Source organism: Cenococcum geophilum (genome assembly GCF_001692895.1).
Source record: "Cenococcum geophilum 1.58 unplaced genomic scaffold K441scaffold_1, whole genome shotgun sequence".
In the NCBI taxonomy this organism is placed as follows: domain Eukaryota; kingdom Fungi; phylum Ascomycota; class Dothideomycetes; order Gloniales; family Gloniaceae; genus Cenococcum; species Cenococcum geophilum.
The window spans coordinates 976108-993897 of NW_027137559.1; the positions used below are offsets into that span (position 1 = coordinate 976108).

Genomic DNA, 17790 nt, shown 5'->3' on the forward strand with positions numbered 1-17790 from the left:
GCGTTGTAGGCGCGTGCTAGCAGATCTTAATTCCTCTAGCAGTTCTTTCTTTATGCGTAAAGCCACCAATATAGACTCTATTAACGTGGTATTCGTGGCTTGCAAAGGCCGTAGGGGGAAAAGGGGCACGCTGGCGTTTAGGGTGTGCTGTTGGCGTGGTTTTCGACGTGGCGGATCTACAAAGAAGGTAGCAGACGGTGTCGGGGTTATAGGATGCTGCTGATGCTGCTAGGTTGTGGGATGCTGCTAACGCTGCTAGGTTGTTGGGTATTGGGTGCTGCTGACGCTGCTGGGTTATGGGATGCTGCTGTGACGCTGCTGGGTTGTTGGGTATTGGATGCTGCTGACGCTACTAGGTTGCTATAACGCTGGAGTACTACACGAGGCTGTTGGATGTTGATTTATATGCTAAGACGCGTACTAGATATTGGTTTGCTGCTAAGTTATGTTGCTATACTGGGTTACTGCGTAAAGCTATTAGGTAATTAGATACTGCGCGAGGCTGTTGGGTTGCTGTGACGCTGGGTGCTGTATAAGCTGGTATACTATATACGGCTAGAGCGCTGCCGTAGTACTGCTGGGGTAGCTGCTAAGGTAGCTGCTGGGGTACTGCCCGAGGGCTGTTGGGTGCTGGGTGCTATTGAAAAGCTGGGGGTACTGGCACTCAGTGAAGAGGTCGTACTGGGTGTTGATTTGCGTGCTGTAGAATATCTCGCGATATTTTAAGCTGGCTGGGGTTGGATGCTGCCGGAGCTGCTGGGTGCTAGTTTTGCTGCTAGGTACTAGAATGCTGCTTGCGATTGAACGAAGCTACTGGGGCGGCAGTGAACCTTGTTGCTCTATAGCCAACCGGTGAGGTTGACCATTAATCAATATCGGTATCACCTAAGTGCACTTAATTGGCCTATTAACTGTTGAATTGATTCTTATCTAATAGGTAAGGAAAGCAGAGGATCGTAAGGATCGCAGTGCCTAAGTAGGGGGCTGATGAGTCACCATAAGGATGACTAATTAGAGACATTGTAACCACGTAACCTCTGTCTATATATTCCGACATATACGGAGTAGTCTATATAGGCCTATATAGGATCTATATTAGATATTAATTAAAGAATATAATATATATTTAAAATAGAGGTAGGTTTTTATTATTTTAATTTTAGAACTAGTAATATACTTAATTAGGTAGATAGGAAGTCTATTTAAAAAGGTAGTAAGGTCTTACTATTATAGCTATACTATCTATTATAACCCTATTACTTACGTTAAATATATATATAAAGCTATATTAAATAAAGATATTCTAATAAAACTATATATTAAGCATAATTATAAAATCTTTTATAATAAGGACATAAGGTGCCTTTTTAAGCCTTAGGATTTATATAATCCTCGCGAGATTTAACTAGATTATTGTTTTTACCGAAAAGATACCATATAATTATTAAAGAATTAAACTCTAAGCTCTAGCCTCCCCAACTATATAATTTCCAAATTCCCTAGCGTTTTTCGCTAGAAAAATACTAAACGCCACCCCTTTAAAAGGAGTGGCTCCTATAAATAAGCGGATCTTCCCTAATATTAATAAGATTTTATTAAAAATTTTAAAGAAAAACTCCAGAGGCCTAGATAAAATATTAAAATAATAAACTCTCTATAAAATAATAAAAAACCTACTAATTTAACATTTTTACTAACTATTGGCTGGTTAAATGCATTAAATAGTCTAAATAAGTAACTTAACGTAACTTTTAAGATATCTAGCTATTTAAGTAAAAGAGCGGGTATATTAAGCTAGGGCTCTTCTTAGTTAAAGTAAAGAAAAAAGGGTTAGATTTCTATAAAGCCGTTAAAATTAGGTATGCTTTTAAATTTTTAAGATCTTACCTCCTATTTAATATGTTTTCCGAAAATTAAGCGTAAGTTTAACCTTTCTAGTGGTAAGGTTATGGATTTAAATATACTAAACTTTAATACGCAAAACCTTATTAAATAGGCAAAAGCTATCGTATATATAAGGCTTATTATAATACGCTAATAAACACCTCCCTAAATCTGTCCTCCTTAACCTATAGGAAGATAGGATAACTAAGAAGTATATTTAAAATTTGCGTTATATTCGTAAAGCTCTTAAAGCTTTAATACAGTAATTACATTTATACTTTCTTGCGTTTCTCCTATATAAGTCTATAAAATTGCGTTAGTTATAGTAAATAATTATTGGTATTACCGAGAAAGAAAATATACCTTTCGTCTATATAGACTTCTTATATATCTTACCACAATATCTAAAAGTATTAGGTTTCCTGTCCATTCTCTATTACTTTTCTTAGAAAATTAATTACTTCTAAGACAAACCTCATAAGCATAGAAATAGGAGACTGCTATATATATTTTTTGCGCATATAACTAGGTTCTATTCTTACTTTTTTATAGTAACTAAGAAGATAAGCTAGGTTCGGCCTTTTTATAGATAGATTAAATCCATAGGTATATTAATAGTAGAATATCTTTATTTAGCTTTTTAACGAACTTTTTAAGCTTTAGGGCTTCCTTTTTTACAAATTAAATATACTTTTTAATTTGCCTAGAATAATCTTATTAGATATAAGTATTTTTAACTAAATTCTTAGAATATATAAAAAATATACCCTATATAACCTAATAAAGTTATAGGTGCTAATGCACCCTCTATAGCCTTATATACAGTTTTAAATAACTTATTAATTTTTACGGAATTATTAAATTCTGCTACTAAAATCTCTTATTACTTATTAAGTTCCTTGTTAATTTCAGCATCTTCTATAGCTTTCTGTATAGGATTTAAAGGAGTTTTAGTATCTAATAATAAAAGAAAAGAGTTAATTTAAGAGAAATAAGACATTTTCTAAGAAGAGAGAAAGTAATTCTTAAATTTTCTAAGGCTTATATATGTGGAAAATAATTAGAAGGTTTTTAGTAAAAATAAGGTATAGGGTAAGTCCTTTATCAAAGAAATCTAAAAAATAATTAGCGTTTATAGAAAAAACCGTTAATACAACCATTTTTGCTATATAAATCTAAAATTAAATATCTAAAATTTTAAGATATTTTTAATAAAATCTCTAAAAGTTCTATTATTGTAATTATTTTTCTTAATATAGCTCCATTAAAAAGAAAAAAGTAATAGCTTAATTAGGGTATAGGAGGAACCTTAGGTTTAACAAGAAATAAAGCTTAAGATACTATAGTTGCCGTTTAAAATAAACGGCTTCTTAGGTTTACTAAGGAATTTATTTAATCTAAAAAAAGAATATATAAAGAGATTATAATTTATAAGGAAATGTTAGTATAACTATAATAAGAGTATATCCTTAATAGAAAAATATAATTAATTTCTTTAGGTAAGATAAAGGAGAAACGGTGCGGTTTTTTAAAGAATCCGATATAAAGGATATTAATCCTCTAAAAATTCACCTATACCGTTAAATAATCTTTAAAAAATACTAAAAAATGCCTTTACTTTTTAGTCCCTCTAAGACCTACTTTTATACTCTCTTAGTCTCTAAGAATTCCTCTAATATATCTTAGCTGTATTAAGAAAGAAATCGCGCTTTACCTCTCTAAGTAGAGGTTACTATTTAAAGGCAGAATTTATTTAATTTTAACTTAAATATTAAGACTGTTAAAGATTTTACTTTAGTGTAGCAAGGTCTTTAAGAGACTTTTACGGAACTTATACAAAATCTATTTTAGTCTAATACCGTTTAGCACTTTAACTAACCTTAAGTATTAACCTTAATTTTCTAATTAAATACCCTTAAATCTTCTCTACTACTCTAAGAAAACTATTACCTATTTAGGGAAATTACTATAAACGGAACACTACTAAAGTTCTTAAATAAGGATATTATATAGCCGCACGGAATTATTAGTTATACTAATAATATTTCTTAATTATTTTATAATTAGCACTACTTTTTACTTATAAAAGTAAAAGGTATTCCAATTCCATTAAAATATTAGGCTTAATTATACTGTAGCGTAGTAAAAGAGTCTTAAAAAACCTTAAAAAAGGGCTATTTAGAGTAAAAGGTATTAATATATCTAATTTATATTAAAAGAACTACCTATATTTACTAATTATACTTTATTTTATAGACTATTATATTAATATATAGTATATATTTTAGTAAAACTGCTTTTTAGGAGGACTTTTTTTATAGTTAATAAGAGCTTTAAGTAGAATAGGCGTATAAAATAGATGGAAATAGTATTAGAAGCTCGGTTAAAATGTTAAACAATTAATACTAAGGATGTTATAAGGGCAAGAGCTAAATATTAAGGAAAATTGCTAGGTTTTAATAAAGTTTTTATATATTAAAAAGGTTTAAAGGTGGAGGTATATAAGAGTAATTACTAAATTACTCGGAAATACCGAGAACTTAAAGGGGAATCTCGGCCTTAGGATAATAATAATCTTAATTAGCGCAATAAAATAATAAACCTTTTTTACAGTTTTTTCTCTTTTTTTTTCTAATAAATTATAAGTGCGTATTTAGAATTTATAATAAGATTTAGTATCTACTATATTAAAAAATTCGTGCTTACGGCGTATGCCCGCTTTTAAAATTTTCTTAAAAAATTTAGTAGATAAGGCTAAATTCCTAGTAGCACCCCTTAAGAATAGTTACTTTTATTATATCTAGACCTCTACTAAACTATTACTAAACAGTTACTAGACGATTACTTTTCGGTCTTAAAGAAGCTTTAAGCTAATTTTACTAGTAATTATATGCCTTTGGAAACCTAGCGCTAGGTTTTATTATAATAGTCTATTAAGTACTAGAAAAAGGACTAAATATTTTTTTTTTCTTAGAAAATATATAAAATGCGATATATTATCTTATACTTTTAGAGTAAGTCTAACTCCGCGCCCTATCTTATATTAAGGCGTACTAGGTATTTCTAGGCATTAACTAAGCCGTATATAGAATTTTGCTAACTTTTCCGAGAAAGGGGCTTACCTTTAGTAGCAACGTTAAGATTTGGCCTAAGCGCGCGTGGCCTGGGCGGTCTAAGCCCGCTTAGATGTCGGACTGTTACTTTTCTAGTTTAAAGGTTTACTTCTAGACGATCGCGTAATGTTACTGTAAATTTATAACACCTAAACGGGCTCTATTCCTACATTAAGGCGTTTTAGTTACTATAGTGCAGTCCTATATTAAGACGTCTTGGTTACTATAGTATAGTCCTATATTAAGGCGTCTTGATTAATGTAGTATAGTTATATATTAAGGCGTTTTAGTTACTATAGTATAGTTCTACATTAAGGTGTCTTAGTTACTGCAGTATAGTTATATATTAAGGCATCTTAGTTACTATAGTATAGTCCTATATTAAGATATCTCGGTTACTAGTATAGTCCTATATTAAGGCGTCTTGGTTACTATAGTAAAATAGGTATTATTTACTACTTAAAAGGGAGCCTCCCCTAGCCTAGATATTCTTATAAAGCCAATTTAAAGAATACTGGCCTCGTAGCTGTTTTAGCTGGTTAATAGCCTATCTCTTATCTCTTACTATACCGTCTTTTATGCGCCGTCTTATATCCTTAATAATCCTATAGCGACGGCTATAGAATATAGCCTTGCTATTAACCCACTAGCGTGCCCCCTAGTAGCGATTAAGAGCTTTAATTAACGGCCTACCCGCTAGCCCTAAAGTCTACTTAATCTAAAGCTAAAAGGCTAAATTACCGCCTTAAAGCATTTATTATATCTTTAGCGGCGCCTATAGGTTAAAGATAAATAGAAGAGATAGTTAAGAATTAGCTTATGCCTGCGCTAGTAGGGGCGATATAGATATAGTAGACGGCTAAGTAGGTGGTGCGAATATTATAGACGGCTGTTACGGAGTAAGTATAAGCGGCGATAATATATAGCAAAGTGGATATTATTAAGCTATATACATAAACTATGTAAGAAGTTAAGACGTTACGTAAGGAGAGAAGGTAGGAAAATAGGGAGAAAGGGTATATATCGTTAGCTTAGTTGCTTAGTCAATATATATATAAAGCAGAATAGGATTTAGGTAGTAGTCCTGGTAGAACTTAGTAGGATTTAGTAAAACTTAGCAGAATCTAGCAAAATATAGCAGATTGCCGTTAGATTGCCACAAATTGCTATCTTATAGTTAGTCTTTAGTTGCTAAGTTAGTAGAAATAGGTAGACGTGTATAAGGTGTTACGGGGGTATCCTATAATAGCACCCCCCCTTTAAACTTAAGCTTCTGCAAAATAGGGCTATAGTAGTTCTAGGTAGAGTTTATAAAAGTTTTCTGCGGCTTATATAAGTCCTATAAAGTTAACGGATTCCTATAATGGCTTAGTAAAGCCTCTTCATTTCGTAAGGTATATATATTAGCGTTTCTATTTATCGTACTTAATATTATTAATTCTTTTAATAAAGTACTCGTTCTTACTATCTACTTTAACTAGTAGGGGAGGGTCTTATATCTATTTAGGTAGGGCGTCTAATATAGGGGTAGTAGGGTAGAGGACTAACGTATAGAATACGGGATAGATTTTAACCGTATTAGGGAGCTTTAGTCGGTAGGCGTAAAAGGAGACAACCTTTTCAACCTTATAAGGGCCAGCGTTCTTCTAATTAAGCTTTTTAGCAGGTCGTTTTATATTTAGATTTCTTATATCTAGCCAGACAAAGTTATTAATTTAGTAAGCTAGTGCTAGGGTTTGTTTCTTATTCGCTGCGGCTTTATAGACAGATTGGGCCCATATTATCCCGCCAGCAAGAAACTATTATAGTTCCTCCATCTTCTCTATAAATTTATTTACTTTTGCAACTTATAAGGCGTAGTAAGTAAGGCAAGGAACATTACTAAAGGGTTTAAAACCCATTTATAGATGCTAGCTATAGTTAGCCAGAAATAGGAAGACCTTTATAGTTTCTAAGGCAGAATTATTTATAGTAAACTTAATGAATATAAGCTAGTTAATCCAGTCATTTTATAAGTATAAAGTGTATATCTAAATATACTGTTCTATTATAGCATTTACACATTCTGTTTAACTATCTATTTCTAGGTAGTATGCCGTAGCTAATAGTGCTTTAATGCGGAGTTAGGTAGTTAGTTTTTTCTAAAATACAAAGATAAACTAGCTACCTCTGTTAGAGATAATTGTTTTAGGAAGTTTATAAAGTTTTTATATATAATCCAGAAACAGTTAGGTAATAATAGGTGTTAACATATTAGGGTAGGCGATTAAGTGTCTTATTTTAGATAGTCGGTCTATAACTACTATAATATTTATATAGCCTTTACTTATGAGGAGATTAATAACAAAGTTAATTAAGATATCCTTCTATCTTTAGTCCGGAATAGGTAGTGGCTTTAGAAGGCCATTATACGTCTTATATAAAGCTTTAGCTCGTCGGTAGATATAGTAGCTAGAGACGTACCTTTATGTTATATTATATATATTCGGCCAGTAGTACTCCTATTAGAGTAGCTTTAGGGTTTTTCCTTAGCCTAGGTGGCCGGCTACTAGTAGGTTATATACGTGTCTAAGGAGCTTAAGCTTAAGTTTATCGTAATTAGGGATAACTAGACGGTTTTGGTAATATAAGCGGTTTCCGCAAGCTTTATATTTACTTAAAGAGATCTTCTTAGAGTGTCTAACACCATTATAAATTAGCTTAAGCGTCTCTTAGATAAACTCGTTGTTTGGGTATTTATTAATTATAATCTATTTAATTAATTAATTAGTTATTTTAAGGAAGTGTACTATAAGGTCCTTAGCAGAAGGGTTAAATAGTTTAGGACGAAGTAGGGTCTGGTTTTAGTAAGAGCGCGCTTCTTCTAGTGCTGGCGCGTCCTGCAAATATTAGGTTAGAGTATTAGGCTTCTAACCTTAAACGCCTAGATAGTATATAATTAAGAATTGGAAATGGAATAGATATTCTAACTGGCGGGCCTAATAATAGCTTAGCTGTTTTATGGTTGTAAAGTACTATAAATTCTTATGGTCGTTAAGGACCTTAATTAGAAATCTAGCGCCTTTTAGTTTAGGTCGCCATTGCTTAAAGCATCTAATAATAGCTAGCAATTCTTTATCGTAGATCTCGTAATTATATTTAGTAGGGCTTAGTTGCTTTAAGAAGTATACTATAGGGTATAATACTCCTTCTTTGTTATATTAAGACAGAATACCTCTAGTAACGTAATTAGATAAGTCGGCTTCTATAACACTTATTTATTCTAGGTTAAAGTATTAGAGTATAGGTGTAGTAGTAAATATAACCTTTAGGTAAGTAAAGGCCTTCTTACACCCCTTGTCAAAGATAAAAGCTTTATCCTTTTAGGTTAGAGTAATAAGGGGTAAGACTAAGGCGGAGAAGTTATTAATAAACCGTTAGTAGAAATTGGCAAATCCTATAAAGGCTCTTATATCTTTAACGTTCTTAAATTCTTGCCAGTTTACAATTGCTTTAACTTTCTTTAGGTCTATTTATATACTATTTATAAAAAAATAAGGAGTCTAAGGTATAGGACTTCCGTTTTATAGAACTTGTATTTATCTATATCTAATTATAAACTAGCTTTATGCAGGGCTTATAGGATAAGGTTAACATATTTCCAATATTAAGTTAGGTTATTACTATATATTAAGATGTCGTTAATATAAGCAGTATAGAAGATATCCAGATAGGGACGCAGGGTATTATTTATATTAAATAGCATTACTAAGTATTTAAATAATCTATGCTAAGTACGAAATTTAGTAAGCTATTTATCTTCTTTTGCTACATAGAGGCGGTTAAATGCAGAGATAATATTAAGCTTCGTATAGTAGCGAGCCTTACTTAGTTAGTTTAGTGTCTCCTATATTAACGGGATTGGATATTAGTTCTTAACGGTAATGGCGTTAAGAGCTTAGTAGTTTATACAGAAGCGTAGACTACCGCTAGGTTTCTTAACGAAGATTACTAGTATAGCTATAGGCAACGAGCTTGCTCTAATAAATCCTTTACTTAGGTTCTTATTTAAATACTTTTATAGCACTTAGAGTTTGTTTTAGGATATCCTATATAGGGGTCTAAATCTAGGCTGCTTTCCTTCTTTAAGTACAATCTTATAGTTATACAATTAGTATTCCGGTAGCTTATCGGCTTCCTTCTATAAAAATACCTCTAGGTAGTTATAGTACTCTACTAGTACCTTTGTAGCAGGGTTAGTGTGCTTCTTTAGTACTAAGGCCTTCTTAATATCAGCCATAGTAACAGCGAAGATTGTGTATTTAGGTTTCTTAGCAAGTTACGCTAGCGGGGTAGCTCTAATTATACGGATATTTAGGGTGCCGAGCTCGCTTAAATTGCCTATAGTTTCTTATTTAGGTCTAGGTTTAGTATTAAGTACGGAGTTAGTATTAAGTACGGAGTTAGTATTAGATTTAGTTTTGGGTTCTTTAAATATTCTTTTTATTATAGAGTACTAGTTCTTCTAGTAGTTTTATATACTAAGTTTAAGCTTCTACTTAGTTTGGGGCGGTGTAGTACTTAGGGTCTATTTATAGGGTTTAGTGGAATTTTTAAATCCTTAATAGATATCGGTAGAATTCCTAGGTTAGTAGAATTTGGTAAATTCCTTAGGCGCGGGGTAGATATTGGTGGAAATCTTAGGCTAATAGATTTTAGTGGATTTCCTAGATTTTAGTTTAGGGTTAGGACGGTGCGTTATAAGGCACTTCTGCTTATAATAGGAGGCGGTAAATAGAAGCTTAAAGTTATCCTAATTAATGGTTACCTTATATAGCTTTATCTAGGGTTATCTAAGGATTACTAGGTAATCTAAGGTAGTAACAAAAAGCTTAATTAGTTCTTTATGGTTTAGGTATTAGAGTTTTAGATATACTACGTAGGTAATTTAGCCTAAGACCGTGCGTTTACTATTAAATCCAAATATATTAATATGCCGGTTAAGGGGGGTTAGGGTAAAACTATTATCTTACACAAAAATCTTATTAATAAATTCTACACCACTAGCTCCTATATTAATTAGGACTTAAATATTAGCGTATTAATTATTCTGCTAAAGATAATAGTTAACGGTTATACTATAATCCTAAGAGTTAGAGTTTATAATATCTAAAGCATTTAACGAGATCTTAAGGCAGAGCCGTTCTAAAGAGCGACTTAACTCTAGGATATACCTTTTAGTAGTAAGTGGGAAGGGGTTCCTATAGAATATTAGTTGTAGCTTTACCCTTATAAATAGTACTTATTAAATACGGGGCTAAAATTAGAAAAAGATTAGAGGCGGTAACTAAAAGATTAATACGGTAAACGGTTACTAGTATTAGCCGTTTATAAATTGTTTTAGGGCGTAGGCAAGGGGATAAGATAGTATTTTAAGATATAGTCCTTACTTCTACACTTAAAGTAAAGGCCTAGCTTAATACGTCTTTCTTATTTAGGGGACCCTAGTAGGGCGTACTCTAGGGTTCTAGTGTTAATATCTATAGCGTCAGGGTGCTTAGGCTAAGATAATAACTTAGTAAATATTCGCGGGGTTGCCGTATTATATTAAGGGGCGGGCTTCGGTATTAGGCGTAGTATATTATTATACCATTTATTAATAATGTTTACGTAGGCATTAAGGGCTTCTAGTAGGTCTACGCTTATTAGGGAGCTTTTTAGTTTAGGGCTTAAAAATTTAATAAGGCTGTTAACCAGTGCAGAATCGTTCTAGCTAGTTTCCTTTACGTAACGGTTAAATTTGGAAAAGTATACTAGGAAACTCTTTATTCCTTAAGCTATGTAATTTATCTTCCTCTAAGTAGTAGTTTAGCGGTTTAGGTTACTGTATATAGCTTTAAGAAGTATAACTAGGCTTTATTCCGAGTTTGGTTAAAGAGGTTTAATAAAGTTAGCTACCTCTCCTCCTAGTTAACTTAGGGCGTAATAGAGTCGGTTAGCTTTAGTTAGGTAGCGGTTAGCGTTACTAGTTAGCTTATTTTTAAGCTAGCTTAGAAATAATTAAAGCTCTTATCGTTTACTAGTAAATACTAGGGGGTTAGGTAACCGTTTAGATTATTATAGTGTAGTAGTTAGCTTAAGGTAAGTAACTACTATGGGTTTAGGACTCGCGTTTCGCGTGTTTATCTCTAGAGATAGTGTTCGGTCTTAGGGTTCTAGTATAGGTATCTTAAGGGTACGGACTTCTTCTTAAAGGGCTTCTATTGTTTTCTAATACCGTGCCTCTTACTCGGCTTATTATTGAGTTAGGGTAACTTATTATTGTTTAAGGGCCTCTATAAAGGACTTCTGTATACTTACCATTTATTCTTAGAGGATAGATATAATATTGGCGGCCGTTACAGGGGTTTTAGATACGTTTTCCATTTTAGGCGGTAGTGTAAGTAGTTAATACAACGTAGTGTTACGGAGTGAGTATAAGTGGCGACAATATATAGCAAAGTGGATATTATTAAGCTACGTATATAAACTGTATAAGAAGTTAAAACATTACGTAAGGAGAAAAGGTAGGAAAATAAAAGGAAAGGGTATATATTGTTAGCTTAATTGCTTAGTTAATACGTATATAAAGTAAAATAGGATTTAGGTAATAGTCCTAGCAGAACTTAACAGGATTTAGTAAAACTTGGCGGAATCTAGCAGAATATAGCAGATTGCCGTTAGATTACCGCAAATTGCCATTTTATAGTTAGTCTTTAGTTACTAAGTTAGTAGAAATAGGTAAACGTGTATAAGGTGTTACGGGGGTATCCCGTAATAACAGCTAAGTAGACGGTATAAATATTATAGACGGCTAAATAGATAGTGCGTATTACAGTACGTGCGGACTATTAAGGTACGATATACGAGGTGACTGTATATAATTGACAAACGATATTATATAAGGATCTATATAGGAGGTAAGGCGATATATATATACGTCGCTTAGGGGTTAGGTCTGTGCTCGTGTTATAACAACACTAAGTTATAATAACGTGTTAGGTTAATGCCGTAACAGTATATCCCCCTTTTAAGGCGAGCTCCTGTGAGCTAAGTAATGGTAGTAGAAATATAGTGGTAAAAAAATAGATATATATCCTCATCCTTTCAGTCCTTAAAGGTTCCCGTCCTTCCAGTCTAAAGGTCCTCGTCCTTATAGTCCTTAGACCCTCCTACCTATATCCCTACTATATCGCTCTCCGCTAGTGCTCGTCTTAAGCACTAAATAAAGCCGAAGGCAAAGGGGTAAAACGAAGGAGATGAGAAAAAATTTATCTACGGGGTGTATGGCGGATATTAACACTCAAAAGGCTTAAAGTTACGGAGATTGAGGTTAAGGCGTAGACTTAAAAGGCTCGGGGGTTGCGGAGATTAAGGTTATTACGTAGACTTAAAAGGCTCGGAGTGTGGAGATTAAGGTATAGATTTAACAGGCTCAGAGTACAGAGATTAAGGTTAAGACGTAGATTCTTATTACGGTAAACTTAAAGTATATTATTGTTAAAGATAAAGACGGAGACGGAGACGGAGACGAGATCGTAACCTATAGTCTTACACTCTAATTAAGACACGAGGATATAGCCCGTAGGGTGTCTCCCTACAGCCAGCTTTAAAAACTTAGAACATGAAGTAAAAGTATAGCTAGATACGAAGACTTAGAGACTAAGAAGAGGAACTATAGCCCGTAGGGTGTCTCCCTACTACCGGCCTAGGAAACTTAGAAACTAAAAAGAGAAACTATAGCCCGTAGGGTGTCTCCCTACTACTAGCTTAGAAACTTGGGTAAACAGAAAGGAGATCGGCTTAGGTACTTGAATAGATTCGACAGAGATTTTACTAGGTCGCATTAACGTAAAATAGGGGTAAGAATCCCGCCTAGGGTAAGGTTATAGCTTTAGCTTTAGAATAGTGGAAATAAAGCCCTACCGGGGGCGTATAAGATGACACGACATACTGTTATAGTACGTGCGGACTGTTAAGGTACGATATACAAGGTGACTATATATAATTAATAAACGATGTCGTGTAAGGATTTATGTAGGAGGTGAGGCGATATATATACACGTCGCTTAGGGGTTAGGTCTGTGCTCGTGTTATAACAACACTAAGTTATAACAACGTGTTAGGTCAGTGTCGTAACAGTGCGGATATTATAGACGGCTAAGTAGATGGTGCGGATATTATAAACGGTTAAGTGGATAGTATGAATATTATAGACGGCTAAGTGGATGGTATAAATATTATAGATAATGGCTAAGTTGGTAGTACGGATATTATAAACGGTTAAGTAGGCGGCGTAGATATAGTAAATATTATAGTAAACGGCATGGGCTTGCCTAAAGGTAGATATATAGACTCTATAGCCCTATTTAGATACCTATCTTCCCTTACTAGATCTGTATAGGTATAAATAATGCTAATAACCTTTTTATTTCGCTAAGGCGTTCTAAGATCGTTTATACGCGTAATTAAACCCCCTTTATCTTAAAGATCGCGGCCTTATATCTTAGCTTAGCTATAGCCTTATAGGCGGGCTAGTACGGAAGTACGTTTTAAAAGTCTTTGCCGGCCCTGCCTAGGTTAAGCCTAAAGAGCCCATATATAGCCGAAAATTGGGCGCATTTTAAGCCGGTTTTAGGGGACCTTAGGCGCTATTAGGCGGCTTCTAGCCCGTTGCCTTACCAACCTTGGGGCGGCGAAGACTTTTAAAACGCACCTCCGTATTTCTATATTATTAGCTTATCTAGTATAACTATGTTAGCTAGTAAGCTTTTTACCTATATAGCAAACCTCTAGTACTCCTTATAGCTAAAGAGGGGGTCCTTTTATAGGGGGTGGAGTGAGAACTACTTATATAGGATTACTAAGTCCTATAATAGGATTACCCTAAGCGCGTAGAGGAGGTATAGAAATCTTAAGCCTATAAGGTTAAGCCGTATAACCTTATTATTGGCCCTACCTAGGTATTAAACCTCTATATTTTTTAGCTAGATAGTAGTCTTAGGCTATATCTTTAAGCAGAGGGCCTCCTCTAGCACCTCCTGTGTATAGGGAAAAAAGTAGCCCTTTTCTTTTTTTAGGAAGCCGGTAATTAACTATATAAACGCATAGGGTAGGTAGCTAAGGTAGGCTCCTATTATTATATTTATATTTTAGCGTCCGGCCCGTCTAATTTAGGTCTTCTTAACGCTGCTAAGCTTAGTATACTAGACGCTTTACTTATAGGCGCTATAGGTTTTCTCCTTTAAGTAAATTCCTACCCCTTAAAATATCTTTTTATTCTATTTAAACTGCATATAATAGCTTAGCGGCTATTATAGTACTTTAATACTGCTAGGGAAGACGTATAGGTTATAGTAGTCTTCTAGCTACTAAAAGGATAGAAAGCTTTTAGCGCCATCTTTACCCTAGCGGTTAAAGAAGTAAAAGGCTACTATAGAGAGGGGGTAAAGGATAGGGTTAGTGTTCCGTATATAGCCTATATACTTAACCTTACCGTGCTAATTCTACTTCCCTTATATTATTAATATAATTATATACAGCGCTAACTCGTTTAGTTTAGGCCCTTTATTCTCTAGTTTAATAAGGATAAAGTTAGTAAGCTAAACGTCTTATCTACTTTTACTATAGGTAATGGTAGTATAGCCTAAGGAACGGGTTAGAAAACGGTAGCTATATAAACTAGGTAGGGTATATATAAACTTAATAAATGCTTAGCTATAGTTTAAAGGTAAAACTTAACTAAACCTAGTATCTTAGAGCCTGTTTCTAAGTACTAAGTAATTACCTTTTTAAGTCCTTTAACGTTATAGCCCCTAGTAATTACGAATAGGCCTTAATTAATAAAGTTAACGCGTTAAATCCGGTCCTTATTACGGCGGACACTATCTAGTACTACTAAGAGCTTTGCCCCCTATAGTAGCTGTAAGGTCTTACCTTTTAACTATTATATATAAAGCTTGGTAATAGTAGAGATATAGCTATTTATAACTAAGTATTGGATTATTTCGTTAAATAGGGCATCTAGGGCCTCCTTATCCCATATCTCCCCTTCCTCCTTTATAGGTTCCTCCCCTATGCCTACGGCTGCCCCTATAGCTGCCTTCCCCCCTAGCTACCTTACCCGCTTAACTATCTTTTACCTCTTCTTTACCCGCTTACTATCTTTTTATATCTCCTTTTATTTTAACTTCCGTCTTTAATAGCTAGCAGCCTATAATTCTTACTTAATAACTTACTACTCTAAAAATAGGTAAAGCTTATCTTCTATTACCTAGGCGCCGTCTATATTACCTTTTAGTCTTACGCACTAGTCTTCCTACTCTATTTACTTCGGCTTATACACCCTTATAGTATTTTTTTAAGCGCTAGGCCTTATAAATATTATATAGCTATACTATCTAGGCCTTAAATTCATTCTAGAGGCTATAGGAGGAGGGGGAGGAGTAGGCTAGGGGGGCTTCCTTTAACTATAAAGTAGACCGTAGGGTAAGAAGATTCTTAAAAGACTTTATCTCCGTAAGAGGTTAGGGGGAAGACGCGTAAGTATAGCGTTGGTATAGATAAATAAAGCTACTAAACATATAAATATTAATAAAGGAATAGAAGAAGAGAGCCCTATATTATAGAATTAGAATTATAGTAGGCCCGTTCTATATAAAATTAAAAGCCCTACGTAAGCTAGAAGCTAGCGCGGGTATAAAAATAGAAAGAGTATAAAAAATGGATTGTTAAGGTAATAGTTGTGACGGTTTGTCTACATAGCTACCATCAAGGCGTCGTCGGTCACGGATCAACGTTGCCCTAACGTTGCCCCGACGACCAAACATGTACATAGTCGTCTACCACGCCCCTTTCTTCGAGCCCTTACCTTAGTCTATTCATAATATAGCCCCTTATTATTGCTTAATCTATCGGACCGCTCCCACGGGAAGCTAGCCGTGATATTAGACTAAGGTCAACCCCAATTAGCCTATAGAGGCGACATAATACTAGGTCCAACGGTTAAACGCGTAGCCAATTCTACTACCACGACTATAGACCAACCGACCCTCTAAGCCCTGCTTAAGGCGGGCAATTATAACAGTAGATTAAGCAGCTAAAAGAAGAGACTGCGGTAATTAGATCAAAAGGATTACCCTAATTACAACCTTAGTAGTAAGAGGACTTGCCTAAGGAAGCAAAGAGATACTATAGTAAGAAAGAGCGCATTAAGGCCTAGTGCACTAGAGATAGCTACCGACCTAGCGCTGGTAGGTCGCGAGGAACCTATAGACGCGACACTTAAGCCGCCAGAGCTCTAACCGTACTATAGCGAGATAGAGCTTTTAGACGATATAAAGAGTAAATAGGACCGTCTTATGGTATAATCGGAAGACGATGAGAACCCTATATACTTTAAGATGGAGACTAAAAGGGAGTTTATAGCCGCGACTACCTAAAGCCTAGCTAAGATACCTATAACCGAACTTGTGGAGGAGCTAAGGCTCTAGGGAATATAAAGGAAGGCGTTGGAACAGCAGATCGCTATGCTATAGCGTCTTATAAATAACTACGCATATAAGGCTATTAATGCGAAAGAGGAGGCTGAGGTAAAGATAGCGGAGCTTAAGGAGCACCTAGATAATAGGACTGACGAGCTCCGCGAGGCTAATTGGAAGATATTAAGGATAGGCCGCAAGGTTACTATATAAGCCCTAGATCGGGAAGACAGCGAGCGAGAAAGTACACCGTTACGGACGATTTAAGAAGGGACACCACTCTTTTAGACGAGCAGTATTACGGGCTTAGGACGCACGGCGAAGTTCCTAGACCCACCTATGCTTATAGATGGGAAAGAACCTACCTATTAGGCCTAGAGCGGCTATGTACGAAATAAGCTTCAATTTAATGTAGACTGGTTTTACCGGGACGACCTAGGCTAAGAAGAAGATGCAAAAGTAGCGTATATTGAGACGCGTGTAGGAGGCAAAGCTTATAACTACCTCTTACCTTATTTAGAGGCAGAGCGTGACGCGGAACGCAACCCTACTAGTAAAGAGGTACTTAAGTTCCTAAAGAACGTCTTTAAGGACCCAGATCGCCGTATTAAGGCCTAGCAGGAACTTAAAGGCCTTAAGATACCGTACCTAAGAGACTTTAACGATTTCTAATCTAACTTTATACGGCTAGCAAATATCTTAAGGATGCTATAAGATTAATAGAAAGAGGAGCTTTATAATAAGCTTTATAATAGCCTACGCGTCTAAATGGAAGTCAAGGTAGTAGACGAAGACTATAGCTTCCACGTTTATTGTAAGACTACTTAACAGTACGCCTAAGGTCTAAAGTAGACAGGTAAGGAACAAAGTGACCGTAGAGCAGCCTAGGCTACGAAGAGAGTATTTACTAGGGGCGCTAAAGAGACTAAAGGTCCCCCCCCTTCCTAGCAGTCTCTAACTCTAGCACTAGCCGTAAGAGCGCCAGTTACCTGCTTTAACTATAGCAAGTAAGGACACTATTTTAAGGATTATATAGCGCTAAAGAAGATAGAAGCTAAAGCAATCGACCGAAGTAAAGAGTACGAGATAGTTACTGACTTGGCGGAATTGGAAAATGAGCAGCTTTAGGAGAAGTCTCCTACCTAGAGCAGACTGGAGCAATTAACACAGCGCCTATACAGCTGAAGGAGATCTTAGAAGGCGCAGCCCTTACAATACTATACAGGATCGCGCTAGGTGGCGTGGCTCTTAATATAGTAAGTCTACTTAACTCTAGTGCGGGCGGAGAGGCCTTT

The 17790-nt window shown here is 34.9% G+C and overlaps 1 protein-coding gene across 1 annotated transcript; it reads left to right on the forward strand.

The window, feature by feature from the left end:
* Positions 1 to 213: 213 nt before the first annotated feature.
* K441DRAFT_650162 (uncharacterized protein) lies at positions 214 to 892 on the forward strand (the record flags this gene model as incomplete). Its single annotated transcript, XM_067646991.1, has 2 exons — positions 214 to 325; positions 587 to 892. 2 exons carry the CDS (start codon positions 214 to 216, stop codon positions 724 to 726), a joined length of 252 nt encoding a protein of 83 aa, XP_067510222.1. The 3' UTR covers positions 727 to 892.
* Positions 893 to 17790: the final 16898 nt, after the last annotated feature.